Below are 17829 nucleotides of genomic sequence, written 5' to 3'. Positions count from 1 at the left end.
TACAAAAATTAGCCAGGTGTGGTGATGTGCGCCTGTAGTCCCAGCTACCTGGGAGGCTGAGGCAGGAGAATCGCTTGAACCCGGGAGGTGGAGATTGCGGTGAGCTGAGATCACGCCATTGCACTCTAGCCTAGGCAACAAGAGTGAAACACCGTCTCAAAAAAAAAAAAAGAAAAAAGAAATAGATTTGGCTTCAAATAACAGGAAAACACAAAATAATAGTGGCTTTAGTAAGACAGAACATTATTTCTCTTTCTCATAAACACTCAATACTTTCCATTATCCTGAAGGTGGTTTTCTCAGGGCGAGGCTCATCCATTGCACTCCGAATGTGCCGACTCCTGCGATTTCCCCAAATGTGGGAAACTCGACTATGTAATTTGTGGTAGTGGGGGACTGTGTTCGCACTCTAGTAAAATAAAAAAAAAAAAAAAAAAATAAGGCCGGGCGCGGTGGCTCAAGCCTGTAATCCCAGCACTTTGGGAGGCCGAGACGGGTGGATCACGAGGTCAGGAGATCGAGACCATCCTGGCTAACACGGTGAAACCCCCGTCTCTACTAAAAAATGCAAAAAACTAGCCGGGCGAGGTGGTGGGCGCCTGTAGTCCCAGCTACTCGGGAGGCTGAGGCCGGAGAATGGCGTGAACCTGGGAGGCGGAGCTTGCAGTGAGCTGAGATCCGGCCACTGCACTCCAGCCTGGGCCGCGACAGAGCGAGACTCCGTCTCAAAAAAAAAAAAAAAAAAAAAGAAAAGAAAAATAAAAAATAGCCTGGGCATAGTAGCTCACGACTGTAATCCTAGTACTTTGGGAGGCCAAGATGGGCGGATTGCCTGAGCTCAGGAGTTCGAGACCAGGCTGGGCAACATGGTGAAACCCTGTCTCTACTCAAAAAAAAAAAAAAAAAAAAAAAAAGTTAGGTATGGCGGTGTGTGCCTGTAGTCCTAGCTACTCGGGAGGCTGAGGCAGAATTGCCTGAACCTAAGAGGCAGAGGTTGCAGTGAGCCAAGATCGTGCCACTGCAGTCCAGCCTGGCGACAGAGCGAGACTCTGTCTCAAAATAAATAAATAAATAAACACTCAGAGATTGGTGGCGTAGGGCTGGTATGACAGTCTGTTCCGTAAAAATCCTTGGGTATTGAAGCTCATTGTACTCATGGTTCCACCATTCCTCTAGGTCCAAAACGGCAGCTACATTTTGAAGCTCATTGGAACCTCCATCTCCCGGGTTCAAGCAATTATCCTGCCTCAGCCTCCCGAGTAGCTAGGATTACAGGCATGCGCCATCATGCCTGGCTAAGTTTTTTTATTTTTAGTAGAGACAGGGTTTCACCATGTCGGTCAGGCTGGTCTCAAATTCCTGATCTCAGGTGATCTGCCTGCCCTTATGCTTGGGCCCACTCCCACACTGTAGAGTTTTCTTTTTTTTTTTTTTTTTTTTGAGACGGAGTCTTGCTCTGTGCCCCAGGCTGGAGTGCAGTGGCGCGATCTCGGCTCACTGCAAGCTCCGCCTCCCGGGTTCACGCCATTCTCCTGCCTCAGCCTCCCGAGTAGCTGGGACTACAGGCGCCCGCCACCTCGCCCGGCTAATTTTCTTGTATTTTTAGTAGAGACGGGGTTTCACCGTGTTAGCCAGGATGGTCTCGATCTCCTGACCTCGTGATCCGCCCGCCTCGGCCTCCCAAAGTGCTGGGATTACAGGCTTGAGCCACCGCGCCCGGCCCGAGTTTTCTTTCTTTTTTCTTTTTTTTTTGAGATGGAGTTTCCCTCTGTTGCCCAGGCTGGAGTGTAATGGTGCAGTCTTGGCTCACTGCAACCTCGGCCTCCCGGGTTCAAGTGATTCTCCTGCCTCAGCCTTCCAAGTAGCTGGGATTACAGGTGTGTGTCAACACATCTGGCTACTTTTGTATTTTTTTTAAGTAGATCGAGGGTCTCACCATGTTGGCCAGGCTGGTCTCGAACTCCTGACCTCAAGTGATTCACCCGAGTCAGCCTCCCAAAGTTTGGGATTTATTTTCCCCCTTTTTCCTTTTCCTTTCTGCTCCATAAAGGGGAATCTCAATCCTCCCTCTCTCTCTCTCTCTCTCTCTCTCCCCCCCCCCCCCCCCCCCGAAATGCTGGGATTACAGGCTTGAGCCACCGCGCCCGGCCATGAGTAGGTATTATTCTATTTCACTACTGTGGATAGTGAACCACATAAAGACATTAAAATAATTTGCCTTCAGTTCCTGTACCATATGTAGTGGAACTGAGCTTCGCAGCCAGGCAATCTGACTTCAGAGTTCAACTTAACTTCAAGGCCCTTCGTAGTCAGAATCCTTTGTATGTGATTCCAACAGGTTAACTCCGTTAGGGCAGAGGGCTATTTTATGCTCAATATGGAACCCTGGATGGCCAACACAGCGTTTGGCACGTAAGAGGTGGTCTAGGCGCATTTGATGACCTCCAGGCAGTGGAGGGGCAGTCGAGGAAGACCAGGGCCCCAGGCGCCTACGTGGGCGGAATGCACAAGCTTGGGTCTTGGCGGCCGGGGCTCCACGTCCCAGCACTAGCCAACGAGGGCCTCGGCCGCGAGCGAATATTCGTGCCTTCCTCGCTGCGAGGCTTTGCGAATCTTGGCCACTAGCTAAAGGCGGGGTCGCCGGACCGGTAGCAATCGGAGACAGTCAGCCCCGCGGCAGGAAATGCGCCTCGTGGCTTCCGGCGCGTGCAGATGACGCGCGGCTCGGGCTTCCGCCTTGGGGAGCGGGCGGCGGAGCCCGGGACGCGGAGACCTGGGGTCGCTGCAGCTGGGCGGCCCGCGGGCCCAGGGTGGGAATGCACCGCCGTGGGGTGGGAGCTGGCGCCATCGCCAAGAAGAAACTTGCAGAGGTGAGCAGGAAGAAGGCCGACCCACAACCTGCCCCTGACCCGTGCGAGACTGAATTCTCTCGGAGCCGAGTCCTACCCGTTAATCACCTCCCAGCAGAATCTGAGACGGGCTTCTTGGCCCCGGGATACAGAATGTCTCCAGCTTCCGGTGGATTGGCAGCGTTCCCAGATGCCCAGCCCTTTCTCCCACTTACCCAAGTTTTAACTACAAATGGGACTCTACTCACAAATCTACAGTCGTCGATTCTCCTCCTTCACCCTATCCTTCTCCCTAAGAAACCCATTTAAGAGAAACCCTCCTCTTTTCATCCCAAAGCTGTGGCAGCACAAGTGGGGGACCCCAGCGCCTACTCTCTTGTTTTTCTTTTTCTTTTTTCTTTTTTTTTGAGACGGAGTCTTGCTCTGTCGCCCAGACTGGAGTGCAGTGGCGCGATCTCGGCTCACTGCAAGTTCCGCCTCCCGGGTTCACGCCATCCTCCTGCCTCAGCCTCCCGAGTAGCTGGAACTACAGGCGCCCACTACCACGCTCGGCTAATTTTTTGTTTTAGTAGAGACGGTTTCACCGTGTTAGCCAGGATGGTCTCAGTCTCCTGACCTCGTGATCCGCCCGCCTCCGCCTCCCAAAGTGCTGGGATTACAGGCGTGAGCCACTGCGCGCCGCCCCCAGCGCCCTCTCTTAACTCATGCTGGTCTCTTTGTCTGACAGGCCAAGTATAAGGAGCGAGGGACGGTCTTGGCTGAGGACCAGCTAGCCCAGGTGAGTCGGCTGGGGGGCCCCAGGCAGGGAGGGAGACCTAACAGGGCTGGCCAAAACACCTTGGATACGAATTTGATTGTGTAGATTGAACTAGAAATAGGGTGTGTGGAAAATTTTGATTTCTGAGCCGCTGCGATCTTTTAGGTAACTTGCTAATAACAATAATGGCCAACATATTTGAGTGATTACATGCTTGTAACGTCCCAGGCATTTGTCTATTTTCTTTACATATACTGTCGTGTTCAGTCTTCATTACAGCCCCATAAGGAGGGAACCCTATTATTCTGAGAGTTTTTTTTTTTCTTTTTTTGACGGAGTCTTGCTCTGTTGCCCAGACTGGAGTACAGTGGCATGATCTCGGCTCACTGCAGCCTCCGTTTCCCGGGTTCAAGTGATTCTCCTGCCTCAGCCTCCCGAGTAGTTGGAATTACAGGCGCCCGCCACTGCACCCGGCTAATTTTCGTATTTTTAGTAGAGACGGGGTTTCGCCATCTTGGCCAGGCTGGTCTCGAACTCCTGACCTCATGATCCACCCGCCTTGGCCTCTCAAAGTGCTGGGATTACAAGCGTGAGCCACCACGCCCAGCCAATTTTTGTATTTTTAGTAGAGACAGGGTTTCTCCATGTTAGTCAGGCTGGTCTCAAATTCTTGACTTTGTGATCCACCCACCTTGGCTTCCCAAAGTGCTGGAATTACAGGTGTGAGCCACCGTGCTTGGCCCTAATTTTTGTATTTTTTTTGTAGAGTCAGGGTTTCGCCATGTTGGCTGGGCTGGTCTTGAACTCCTGGCCTCAGGTGATCCGCCCGCCTCAGCCTCCCAAAGTGCTGGGACTACAGTCGTGAACCACCGTGCCTGGCCGTATTCTGAGTTTAAAATTGAGAGCTGAGCGCTGTGGCCTACGCCTGTAATCCCAGCACTTTGGGAAGCTGAGGAAGGCTGATCACTGGAGGTCAGGAGTTCGAGACCAGCCTGGCCAACATGGTGAAATCCCATCTCTACTAAAAATACAAAAATTAGCCAGGCGTGGTGGCGGGCTCCTGTAGTCCCAGCTACTGAGGAGGCTGAGGTAGGAAAATTGCATGAACCCAGCAGGCAGAGGTTGTAGTGAGCCAGTATCTTGCCACTGTGTTCCACCTTGGGGGACAGAGCAAGACTCTGTCTCAAAAAAAAAAAAAAAAAAAAAAAAAAAGGCCAGGCGTGGTGGCTCACGCCTGTAATCTCAGCACTTTGGGAGGCCGAGGTGGGCGGATCACCTGAGGTCAGGAGTTTGAGACCAGCCTGACCAACATGGAGAAACCCCATCTCTACTAAAAATATAAAATTAGCCGGGCGTAGTGGCGCATGCCTGTAATCCCAGCTACTTGGGAGGCTGAGGTAGGAGAATGTCTTGAACCTGGGAGGTGGAGGTTGCAGTGAGCCAAGATTGCGCCACTGCTCTCCAACCTGGGCGACAAGAGCAAAACTCTGTCTCAAAAAGTAAAAGAAAGAAAAGAAAAAGAAATTGGGACACTGGGGTGTTAAGTAATATATCCAAGGTTATATGGGTAGTAAGTGGTAGAGCTGTTATTGATTTACGTCCTCTGGGGCTTTTCATTTTAAATACTTCAGAATAAAATGAAAATATTGCCTAACCTGTGGCACCCACACCACCATCATGACATCTAGGCACACACCAGGACAGTGTGTGAGTGATGGGGGTGCAGCTCCTGTGCAGTTTTCTTTTCCAGCCCTTCCCTGCTCTTTACATGCTCCAAGTTTACGCAGTGGTTGTGATTGGGGAAGAAGAGGAGGAAGCTGTTAAACAGGAAAACGGGGCTGTGAGCTGAAGAAAAATAGTAGGCCCAGGCTGTGTTCTTCAAAAGCTCCCACTCACAGGGGAGATGACTGCAGGAATCAACTGAAAATTGTGATTAAAAGAATGTGGAGGTTTCTAACAGTTTTATGTGAGAAATATTGGGCTAGGAGTGCTTATTCTTGGTGGAGTAGAAGGTGGTCCTTGTTAATTAGGAAAAGAGAAGGGGTAATACAAAGTCAGAAAATCCCCAAGTCTTTTGTATTTAACATGAAATGCAATCTGGCAAATTAAAGTCCCAGAGCAGTTCTTTATCTGGAATTGATCCCCAGGTTCATGACTCAAAAGTTTTTTTTTTTTAATTTATATTGGTTGGTTGATTGATTGACCCTGCGTGGTGGCTCACATCTGTAATCCCAGCACTTTGGGAGGCTGAGGCAGATGGATTGCTTGAGGTCAGGAATTCGAGGCCAGCCTGGCCCACATGATGAAATCCTGTCTTCACTAAAAATACAAAAATTAGCCAGGTGTGGTGGTGTGTGCCTGTCGTCCCAACTACTCAGGAGGCTGAGGCAAGAGAATCACTTGAACTGGGAGGCTAAGGTTGCAGTGAGCTGAGATTGTGCCAGTGCACTCCAGCCTGGGCAACAAAGCAAGACTCTGTCTCAAAAAAAATTAAAAAAAAAAAAATATATGTTGATTGATTGAGACAGAGTCTTGCTATGTTGCCCCAGCTAAACTCGAACTCCTGGGCTCAAGTGATCCATTGTGGGATTACAGGTGTGAGCCACCATTCCTGGCCAGACTCATAGGTTAAACAGATTCATGCGACACTTCATTTTTTTCCTGTCCACCCTTTCCATCGGGGGGTAAAGATTTTCTAATGGATGAACACTGCATTCCCTCATTTCTAAGATACAATGAATTATTAGGTACATCTTCAAATTAATAAGTTTTTCTGGGTAAAAGAAAAGGAATACCACATTATATATAACACATTGTTCTTTTTTTGTGCATGTATTTGGTTGTATATATGTGCACCTTGATTATTAAATGCATCCTGATTTTAGAACAGGAACGCACAAAAAATTGTCTAGTTTGGAAGTGAGAAAACAGTACAGCATCCCATTTCTGCTGACAACAGAACTGTGAAGGAGAAGCAGGGATAAAAAGAGAGATAGATGGTAAACAGCATAATGGTAGGCTGAGAGAGACTGGTTATTTCAGCCTTTGCCATGCCACAGGACTGGGCACCTATTTTTGGCATCTGATTATCATCTGGCTGGGCTGCCCTTCACCACTCCCTGTCCATCCAACAGATGTCAAAGCAGTTGGACATGTTCAAGACCAACCTGGAGGAATTTGCCAGCAAGCACAAGCAGGAGATCCGGAAGAATCCTGAGTTCCGTGTGCAGTTCCAGGACATGTGTGCAACCATTGGCGTGGATCCGCTGGCCTGTAAGAAGTTGTCTGTAGGGTTCCAGTGTTCTTATAGAGAACCTTAGGGACAGAAGCTCACATAGTTGTTACCACTGTTGGGGTATCGCTAGAAAGGCCTACTAGAAGACCCAGAGGGTGTCGTCTTTAGGGAGTACCTAGCAGGATGGCTAGTTACTGTCTGATATGGAAGATAGACCAATTATAGGCTGAGTAGCCAGTGTCCATGATCATTCCTTGAATGATCTACAGTAGAATTTTTTATGGCATTTTCCCTCTTTATTAAAAAATACTTAATTTTGGCCAGGTGCAGTGGCTCATGCTTATAATCCCAGCACTTTGTGAGGCCAAGGCAGGCAGATCACTTGAATCCAGGAGTTCAAGATCAGCCTGGGCAACATGGCGAGACCCCATCTCTACAAAAACTATAAAAATTTGCCATGTGTGGTGGCATGTGTCTATAGTCCAGCTACTTGGGAGGCTGAGGTAGGAGAATTGCTTGAGCCTGGGAAGTTGAGGCTGCAGCAAGACCTTTTTTTAAAAAAAAAGTTTTTTTTTTTCTTTTTTTTTGAGACAGAGTCTTGCTCTGTCACCCATGCTGGAGTGCAGTGGTGCCATCTTGGCTCACTGCAACCTCTGCCTTCCAGGTTCAAGCAATTCTTGTGCTTCAGCCTCCCAAGTAGCTGGGATTACAGGCCTGTACCACCAAACCTGGCTAATTTTTATATTTTTTGTAGAAAGGAGGTTTCACCATGTTGTCCAGTTTGGTTTTGAACTCTTGGGATCAAGTGATCAGCCTTTCTTGGCCTCCCAAAGTGCTGGGATTACAGGCGTGAGCCTCTGCACTGAGCCCTTCCTCATACTTACAAACTTTAAAAAAAATTATTGGCCGGGCATGGTGGCTCATGCCTGTAATCCTGGCACTTTGGGAGGCTGAGGCAGGCAGATCATGAGGTCAGGAGATCGAGACCATCCTGGCTAACACGGTGAAACCCTGTCTCTACTAAAAATTAGCCAGGCGTGGTGGCACGTGACTGTAATCCCAGCTACTTAGGAGGCTGAGGCAGGAGAATCACTTGAACCCGGGAGAAGGCTGCAGTGAGCCAAGATTGCACCCCTGCACTCCAGCCTGGGCAACAGAGCGAGACTCCATCTCAAAAAAAAAAAAAAAAATTACTAATTTAATTTATTATTTTTTAGTGTTGAGGCTTCTGTCACCTAGGCTGGAGTGCATTGGTGCGATCAGCCCACTGCAGCCTTCAACTCCAGGGTTCAAGTTACTTTCCTGCCTCAACCTCCCAAGTGGCGCTGGGACTAGAGGCGTGAGCCACCGTGCCTGGCCCTAGTGTTTGTTTTTTTTTTTTTGAGACAGAGTCTCGCTCTGTTGCCCATGCTGGAGTACAGTTGTGCTGCAATCTTGGCTCACTGCAACCTTCTCCTGGGTTCAAGTGATTCTCCCGCCTCAGCCTCCTGAGTAGCTGGGACCACAGGTGTGTGCCACCATGCCTGGCTAATTTTTTGTGTGTTTAGTAGAGACAGGGTTTTAGCGTGTTAGCCAGGATGGCCTTGATCTGACCTCATGATCTACCCGTCTCAGCCTCCCAAAGTGCTGGGATTACAGGCGTGAGCCACCGCTGCTGGCCTGGCCCCGACTTTTTAAACATACATGGGATTATAATTACTACTGCTCTACAACCTGCATTTTTCTTCTTTTTTTTTTTTTTTTTTGAGATGGAGTTTTGCTCTTGATCCCCAGGCTAGAGTGCAATGGCATGATCTTGGGTCACTGCAACCACCCAGGTTCAAGCGATTCTCCTGCCTCAGCCTCCCGAGTAGCTGGGATTACAGGTGCCTACCACCACGCCTGGCTAATTTTGTATTTTTAGTAGAGACGGGGTTTCTCCATGTTGGTCAGGCTGGTCTCAAACTCCTGACCTCAGGTGATCCGCCTGCCTCTGCCTCCCAGAGTGCTGGGATTACAGGTGTGAGCCACTGAGCCCAGCCCGTATTTTATTTTTTATTTCTACACTCCTGGTAACTTGCAGAACATCAGTGGATTTTGGATGCTGAGTCCGCATATTCTTTCTCTTAGTCTTGTCTAGACCATATTTCCCATTATATTTCACTGTATGTTGTGTGAATGGAAACTTGTTTTTTCAGTATCCTGAGCCAGAATTAGCCAAATAGAAATGACTTTTGTTTTATTTTTTCAATTTTTATTTATTTATTTATTTATTTATTTATTTATTTATTTATTTTTTGAGACAGTTGCGCTCTTGTTGCCCAGGCTGGAGTATGTTGGTGCAATCTTGGCTCACTGCAACCTCTGCCTCCTGGGTTCCAGCAATTCTCTTGTCTCAGCCTCCCAAGTAGCAGGGATTACAGGCGCACGCCACCACTCCTGGCTAATTTTTTTTTATTTTTAGTAGAGATGGGGTTTTGCTGTGTTGGCCAGGCTGGTCTCGAACTCTTGGTCTCAAGCGATCCGCCCACCTCGGTGTCTCAAAGTACTGGAATTACAGGCATGAGCCACTGTACCCAGCCAGAAATGACTTTTAGATTGCCTGCCCTCTGGAACTGTCTGACCCTGTTCTTCAGCAGGAGTTACCGTAATAAGTCTGATTGTTTCCTGAGTAGCAAATGGAGCAGAAGAACTTCATGCCATGCAGGGAAAACTTCCCATACGATAGATGTTTTAATGCAGCTTTGAAAGAAAAGAAGGGATATAAATTAATCAATAACCGAGATTGTGTTTTTCTGTCTTGTAGCTGGAAAAGGATTTTGGTCTGAGATGCTGGGCGTGGGGGACTTCTATTACGAACTAGGTGTCCAAATTATCGAAGTGTGCCTGGCGCTGAAGCATCGGAATGGAGGTGAGGGTGGCTGGGTCCTGTGAACTGGACTCTGGACTTCTCTGAGAGGGAGAAAACCGTAAAAGATTATCGTTTCCATCCTGCAGTCTACAGGCCTCTAAGGACTTGAGAGACATCTTAGCTGTTTCATGCAGTTGAATCCATGGCAAGTCTCCATGGCCAAGGGTAAATAGAATTACCTGAACGATTGTCTCTGTTCTCCAAAGATCTTTGGCCAGGAAGGTCTAGTCCCTACTCAGTACAGAAAATAGTAGGGAGGTAGGAAATAGGCCTTTTCCCCTGATGTCTGATGTGTCTGGAGTGATTTTCTCATTAGTAACTGTAGTCCTGCACTGTCTCTCTGACGTATGGGAATGCCAACTGAGTCTCTGTGTTCCCTAAAATGTGATCTTAAAATTCGTCATTTGGTGATGCCATCTTTCTTAGTAAGCACATTAAATGGTGTGGATTGAAGTTGCAGAAAGAAAAGTTAAAACCATTTACAAATCATCATCGACTATAAATAGACACGGCCTTGATGTCAAGAGGACATTTATAGTTTTTCAAAGATGACACTGCTTTTGTTTTTAGATTTTCATGGCTCTCACTCTGTTGACAAGCCTGGCAAAGTCTCAGAATCCATTTCTCATATTATGGCCAGTTATTTCATAAGGAGAGAGTTTTTTTTTTTGAGACGGAGTTTCCCTCTTGTTGCCCAGGCTGGAGTGCACTGGCGCGATCTTGGTTTACTGCAACCTCTGCCTCCCAGGTTCACGTGATTCTCCTGCCTCAGCCTCCCTAGTAGCTGGGATTACAGGCATGCGCTACCACGCCTGGCTAATTTTGTATTTTTAGTAGAGATGGGGTTTCTCCATGTTGGTAAGGCTGATCTCGAACTCCCAACCTCAGGTGATGCACCCACCTCGGCCTCCCAAAGTGCTGGGATTACAGGCACGAGCCACTGCGCCCGGCCAAGGAGAGAGTTAAAAGAAATTAGGAACTAGAATGTTACTTGCTGTTCGTAGGCCACTGGAATGTAATGGCTGTCGACTTATTTAAAGTGGGTAATCTCTTTTTCTGATTTCTGTCTCCAATAGGTCTGATAACTTTGGAGGAACTACATCAACAGGTGTTGAAGGGAAGGGGCAAGTTCGCCCAGGATGTCAGTCAGTAGGTCTTGTCTTTCAATCCCTTGGAGTACAGAAAGAGGTCTTTAAAATTCAGATGGGGGCTGGGCGTGGTGGCTCACGCCTGTAATCCCAGCACTTTGGGAGGCTGAGGTGGGTGGATCATGAGGTCAGGACATCGAGACCATCCTGGCTAACACAGTGAAACCCCGTCTCTACTAAAAATACAAAAAATTAGCCAGGCGTGGTGGCAGGCGCCTGTAGTCCCAGCTACTCGGGAGGCTGAGGCAGGAGAATGGCGTGAACCCAGGAGGCAGAGCTTGCAGTGAGCCGAGACCGCACCACTGCACTCCAGCCTGGGCAACAGAGCGAGACTCCGTCTTAAAATAAAAAAAAATTTAAAAATTCAGATGGAACTCTTTTCTCCCTATTCCTCATGTCTAGGCTAGCTTAGAAATCTATGATCTTCATATTGTACAGAAAAAAAAAAAAAAATGAAACAAACAAAAAAGAGACAGGGTCTCACTGTTGCCCAGGCTGGAGTACAGTGGCACGATCATAGCTTACTGCTACCAAGATCGTTGCTTACCTGCAGCCTCAAGGAATCCTCCCAGCTCAGCCTCCCAAGTAGTTGGGATTATAGGCATGGGCCCGTACGCCTGGCTATTTTTAGAAAACAGAAAATATAGAGATATAAAAAGGGAAACAAAAACCATTATTTCTCAACTAAGAGATTACAACTGCTATATATTTTAATGTAGTTCCTTCCAAGCATTTCTTCATGTATTATTTTTTAATAAACTTGGGGCTATATATAGTCTTTGTTTTTCTTTGAGAAAGAGTCTTGCTGTCGCCCAGACTGGAGTGCAGTGGCCTGATCTTAGCTCACTGCAACCTCTGCCTTCTGGATTCAAGCAATTCTTGTGCCACAGCCTCCCCAGTAACTGGGATTACAGGGTGTGCACCACCATGCCCGGCTAATTTTTGTATTTTTAGTAGAGATGGGGTTTCACTATGTTGGCCAGGCTGGTTTTGAACTCCTGACCTCAAGTGATCTGCCCGCCTCAGCTTCCCAAAGTGCTTGGATTGCAGGTGTTAGACTGTATCCAAGGGCTGTATATAGTCTTGAGATTATTTGAGGCCAAGGAGATTAGAGTAGGTGCCTAGAAAGGCTGGGGAAGGAGGTGGTAGTGAGATGATGGAATATAAATTGATCTAGTTCACCAGCCTCTATGTGTGAGTCCAATTTGAGAAAAGATAAAAGGCTGTTTTTGATGTAACTTCCAAGGAGTCAGCCTACTATGAGATCTTGAAGACCTAGAATATTCAAAGAAAAGTAACGAGGCTGGGTGCAGTAGCTTACACCTGTAATCCTAGCCCTTTGGGAGGCTGAGGTGGGAGGATTGCTTGAGGACAGGAGTTTGAGACCAGCCTGGGCAGTGTAGTGAGACCTTGTCTCTAAAAAGTAGTTGGGTGTTGAGGCATGCACCCATAGTTCTAGGCTGCAGTGAGCTATGATTGCACCACTGCACTCCAGCCTGGGACACAGCAAGATATCATCTCTACTTTTCTTTTTTTTTTGAAATGGAGTCTCGCTCTGTTGCCCAGGCTGGAGTGCAGTGGCGCAATCTTGGCTCACTGCAACCTCTGCCTCCCCGGTTCAAGTGATTCTCCTGCCTCAGCCTCCCGAGTAGCTGGGATTACAGGTACCTGCCACCACGCCCTGCTAGTTCTTGTATTTTTAGTGGAGATGGGGTTTCACCATGTTGGCTAGGCTGGTCTCAAACTCTCAGCCTCCCAAAGTGCCGGGATTACAGGTGTAAGCCACTGCACCTGGCCAAGACCTCATCTCTTAAAAAAAAAAAAAACAACAAAAAAAAAGGAAAGTGATAACAAAAGATTACTAGCCATACTCATTGCAAATTCTCATGAAGAGAGGGTGAGCATTTGAAGCATTTCAGTTTGCTATTCTTGAGAGTTGGAGAATGCATTCCAATCTACCTAAAAGTGCCCTTTCCCTGGCTGTTTGGGTGATACATTTTTGAGCTTTGGCAGAGGTTTTAAACTCTGTGTGTGGGCTGGATATGTGATCTACACACTGTTTTGTAGGTTTTCTTCTTTTCTGATTTCAGTTAGAATCAGAAAACTTGGCAGTATTGGGCTTGAATTTCCACTTGGCAATAATCAGCTGGGTTGCCCCCTTTAAAGTAGATAAGCATTCTCCAGTTTGCCACAGGTGACACTACCCCCTATTGCCTCTTCAGCTCACTCATTCACGTTTCCTGATGGGCATCTGCAGGTGTATCTTTGACCTCTGTCTGGGTGTTGGAATGAGTGGTTTGCTGAGCAGAGAGCCTGACTCCTATGATTGTCAAAGCATCACTTATTGCTCCTTGACCCTGTCTTTTTACTGACATAGTTGAGTGTTGTGCAGCCTTTTATTATTTTAGAGGCAGGGTCTTGCTCTGTCACCCAGGTTGGAGTACAGTGGTGCACAATCACAGCTCACTGCAGCCTTGAACTCCTGGGCTCAAGTGATCCTCCTACCTCAGTCTCCCAAGGACTATAGGCGATTGCCACCATGCCCTGCTAATTTTTTTATTTTTTAGTAAAGACAAAGTCTTGCTGTGTTGCCCAGGCTGGTCTCTAACCCCTGGGCTCAAGCAGTCCTCTCATGTGGGCATCCCAAAAGTGTTGGGATTATGGGTATGAGCCACTGCGCCTGGGAGTTGTGCGGTCTTTTAAATTTTCTGTCAGTGTCCTGCCCAGGGCAGAGCTGAAACTGTGTTGTTAGGTCTGATCTGCCAAGGGTCGTTAAGCAACTCTTCCTCACCTCAGAGACGACCTGATCAGAGCCATCAAGAAACTAAAGGCACTTGGCACTGGCTTCGGCATCATCCCTGTGGGCGGCACTTACCTCATTCAGTCTGTTCCAGCTGAGCTCAATATGGATCACACCGTGGTGCTACAGCTGGCAGAGGTACTGGTGCACCTTCGAGTGTGTGTGTGCAGGTACTGGGATGCAAGGCTGTCAGCAGTTCTGAGCTCCTGCTCCCCATTATGCAGGTCTTTTGCTGAGACTATCCAATGGATGAACTACTCAGGCCTGTTCTTGTTCAGCAGACATTTATTGAGCAGCTACAGTGCAAAGCACTGGGCCAGGCTGTGGGGCATATAAAGATAGGAATGATAAAATTCCTGCTCTCAAGGAGCTTACAGTCTAGTCTAGTCAGGTAGACAGACATGCAGACAACTAACTAGATTTCTTTGGGTAGCCAGACTCTGATGTCTTTTGAAACTACTTTATGGATTCTTCAAAAACAGATTTTAAATAATCTTGTTTGCCATGCCTCTGTCCCTCATCATGCCTTAAGCATATGCCATCTTCCCCCAAATCCCCATCAAGTATTTAGGGTAGATATGTTCAGTTTTATTATTTTGAGATGGATTATTTTCTTTTTTTTTTTGAGATGGAGTCTCGCTCTGTCGCCCAGGCTGAAGTGCAGTGGCCGGATCTCAGCTCACTGCAAGCTCCGTCTCCCGGGTTTACGCCATTCTCCTGCCTCAGCCTCCCGAGTAGCTGGGACTACAGGCGCCCGCCACCTCGCCCGGCTAGTTTTTTTTGTATTTTTTAGTAGAGACAGGGTTTCACCATGTTAGCCAGGATGGTCTCAATCTCCTGACCTCATGATCCACCTGTCTCGGCCTCCCAAAGTGCTGGGATTACAGGCTTGAGCCACTGTGCCCGGCCGAGATGGATTATTTTCACTCGTTGCCCAGGCCAAAGTGCAATCGCGCAATCTTGGCTTACTACGAATCAGCCTCCTGGGCTCAAGTGATTCTCCTGCCTCAGCCTCCCAAGTAGCTGGGATTACAGGCGTGTGCCACCGCGCCCAGCTAATTTTGTAATTTTAGTAGAGATGAGGTTTCTCCATGTTGGCCAGGCTGGTCTCAAACTCCCGACCTCAGGTGATGTGCCCGCCTTGGCCTCCCAAAGTTCTGGGATTATAGGCGTGAGCCACCTCACCTGGCCCAGTTTTCTTTATAATGTAAAACAACTAAATAAGGGAGGGGCTTTTCTGTATTGGAGGGTGAGTAGAATGAGGCAGGGCAAGGGCTGAATATTTAAATAATGGATATTATTAGCAGTTTATGATTCTTCTTCCTATCAGTTAATTGTTCAGAATCTTCCCTTGTCATGCTCTAGAGTGCTTTGCAGAAGCCTAACTTGTTAGTACAAGGGACCCACCTTTTTTTTTTTGGGATGGAGTCTCACTCTTGCCCAGGCTGGCATGCAGTGGCACAATCTCTAGCTCACTGCAGCCTCCACCTTTCAGGTTCCAACGATTCTCCTGCTTCAGCCTCCCGAGTAGCTGGGATTACAGGCATGTGCCATCATGCCCGGCTAATTTTTGTATTTTTAGTAGAGATGGGGTTTCACCATGTTGGCAAAGCTGGTCTCGAACTCTTGACCTCAGGTGATACCCCCACCTCAGCCTCCCAAAGTGCTAGGATCACAGGCATGAGCCACCATGCCCGGCCTGGACTCCACTTTTAAGATTGAACCCACCAACCTACCTCTGTCATGCTGAAAGTCACTTGTCTCTCTCCCTGCTGGAACCTTTAAACATTTTCTGTGTTCCCTCATGCTTGACAGCTTTTCCTCCTGTCTGGATAAGTCTGTTGTTCCTGGGCAGGTCCTGGGTTCTAAGGGAAGGTGCACTCTTTAACTGATTCAATCCCCATTCCTCCTTCCTTCAGAAGAATGGCTACGTGACTGTCAGTGAGATCAAAGCCAGTCTTAAATGGGAGACCGAGCGAGCGCGGCAAGTGCTGGTATGCAACTTTGGAACAGTCCAGAAAAGACAGGCCCCAGTTGGGAGGATGTGGGTTCCACAAAGGCAGGCCCCAGTTGGGAGGATGTGGGTTCCACAAAGGCAGGCCCCAGTTGGGAGGATGTGGGTTTCACAAAGGCAGGAGCTTCAGGATTGCTTTGCTGGCCTTCTGCCTTGAAGGCTACTGCTGCCATGCTAGAAGGAAGCCTAGCACTTCTCTTCATGCTACCAAGAAGGTAGAACTCAGGAAGGCAGGTTCCTAACTCTGGTGTGCACACAATACCAGGCTGCCCCTGCTACTTGGGGAACCAACACTCTATTTCCTGAACATGCTGAGCCTGGACTTGTCAGGAGATTAATGTAGTTTGTACTGAAAGTAACACTGTTAGTACAGTGATGGGAATTATTAACTATGTTAATTACATATCTGTAATTATCCACGAAGCATTATATTGCATAGTATATACTCTAGCTTTATACATACACATTTCGTGGTACTGAAGAATGAATGATGTGAAGAGGGAGCAATGTTAACAACTCTGGCTTCAGTACCTTTTTTCCTTATCCAAGCAATTCAGCTGTCTAAACCTTTCATCTGTAAAATGGGGATAACATATTTATCTACCTAATGATATTGGACAGAACCAACCCATTTTGAGCATATTTCCAGCTCTAGGAACTGAGTCTATTCTTGCGTAAGTATGGTCAATTATGTTTGCTACCTGGTATAAGTTAACTCAAAGGTACCTAAAACAGTGATCTCTGTGTTGTTTCTGGGAAAATGGAGGCAGTGATTTGCTGAAGGCCATACAGCAAATCTTTCTGTAGCCATGTGTTCTTTCCACTATATTCCACTATGCTAGGCTTTACCCCTCTTCCTCAGCAGCACAAGTTAAATGACTTCGTAGCATTTTTCACATTCAGGCAAAGACCAAGGCCAAACAGCTCATATAGTTGGTTGTGTAAATGTTTGAAGGCACTTAGTAGATTTAGTTTGAAAACCTCACTGAAGCCAAAATAGGTTTGGGGGTTGCTTACCTACCCTTTGTCTACGGAACCTCCCTGTTCTCAAACCGCCCTTCTTCCCTTTTCCCTCCAGGAACACCTGCTGAAGGAAGGGTTGGCGTGGCTGGACTTACAGGCCCCAGGGGAGGCCCACTACTGGCTGCCAGCTCTCTTCACTGACCTCTACTCCCAGGATATTACAGCTGAAGAGGCCAGAGAAGCCCTTCCCTGACTGCGTGTGGAACGGCACACAGCAGCAGGCAGGAAGGAGGAGGAGGGCAAATAAACCTGGGTAGTTTTATTAAAAAAAAAAAAAAAAAAGAAAAGAAAAAAGTTCCAAGTTTTTCTTTCTTCCCCCATTCTTTTATTTTTGAAAAGTGCCTTCACATTGCATCTTTATTGGAGAAGACCTCGCTCATTCAGTAAGGATAATCTGATTAACACAGAAAACGGCAAGCACATATAAAATGATTTGTGCAGGTCATCTGCAAGTTCATGGAAGAGCTGGGCCTGGAATGCAGGTGGTTTCCTGGCCTGTCTAGTCTTTGTAGCTGTGAGACATAGATTACAGCCTATGCTAATTCAAACATTTTTAATAAAATGTTCCTTATCTCAAACTAGCTGGTCCTAATGGACCAGTAAATACTATTCACTCTTTTAGCCTCTTCTGGCTTCCTCTGTAGAGGCTCTAGGTTATGACAAAGTTAGCTGTGAGTGTGAAGGAAATAGAAGTCAATGTCCAATCGTGGCTTAACTGGAGGAAAGAAAACAATGGACTCTGAGGGGAATCAAACAATAGTTAGGGAGTGTTCTATTTTCTCTAATTCCCTACTAGCTTTCTCACCCTCCTGTACTAGATTGCCAGGTCCCTCTAGCCTCAGTAGTGGGAAAGGGAGTCATTTACTGAACACCTACCCTGTCCCATTTTACATACAGCTCACTTAAATTTCACCAAGTAGGCAGCCTTCAGCGTCACAGGTGATTGAATCAAAGTAATTTGCCAGGGGCCACCAGCTTCAGCGGAGCCAAAGCTGGAGCCTAGGCCTATTAACCCGAGCCCATGCCTTCACGTATCACTGCACAGTACAGAATGGCAGCACATACTGTGTGTAGACATTTTTCTGCACACATGGTCAGCCAAGAGTAAAAGCT

The 17829-nt window shown here is 47.5% G+C and overlaps 1 protein-coding gene and 1 pseudogene across 2 annotated transcripts; both read left to right on the top strand.

The window, feature by feature from the left end:
• The first annotated feature begins 258 nt into the window (after window positions 1-258).
• LOC119622242 (U1 spliceosomal RNA) lies at window positions 259-412 on the top strand (annotated as a pseudogene).
• Window positions 413-2708: 2296 nt separating this feature from the next.
• SNF8 (SNF8 subunit of ESCRT-II) lies at window positions 2709-17010 on the top strand. Of its 2 annotated transcripts, XM_008013035.3 has the most exons (8): window positions 2709-2870; window positions 3577-3627; window positions 6741-6879; window positions 9627-9731; window positions 10808-10880; window positions 13676-13817; window positions 15599-15673; window positions 16772-17010. In XM_008013035.3, the coding sequence occupies exons 1-8, from the start codon at window positions 2817-2819 to the stop codon at window positions 16907-16909; spliced, it is 777 nt and encodes a 258-aa protein (XP_008011226.1). In that variant the 5' UTR covers window positions 2709-2816; the 3' UTR covers window positions 16910-17010. The 2 variants fall into 2 exon arrangements, with proteins under 2 accessions (XP_008011226.1, XP_072861507.1); XM_073005406.1 differs by lacking the exons at window positions 2709-2870; window positions 3577-3627; window positions 6741-6879; window positions 9627-9731 and adding an exon at window positions 9760-9896.
• Window positions 17011-17829: the final 819 nt, after the last annotated feature.

This window comes from Chlorocebus sabaeus, chromosome 16 (assembly GCF_047675955.1).
Source record: "Chlorocebus sabaeus isolate Y175 chromosome 16, mChlSab1.0.hap1, whole genome shotgun sequence".
NCBI lineage: Eukaryota > Metazoa > Chordata > Mammalia > Primates > Cercopithecidae > Chlorocebus > Chlorocebus sabaeus.
The sequence above is the reverse complement of the archived record's forward strand: the minus strand, read 5'-3'. Positions and strand labels throughout refer to the sequence as shown.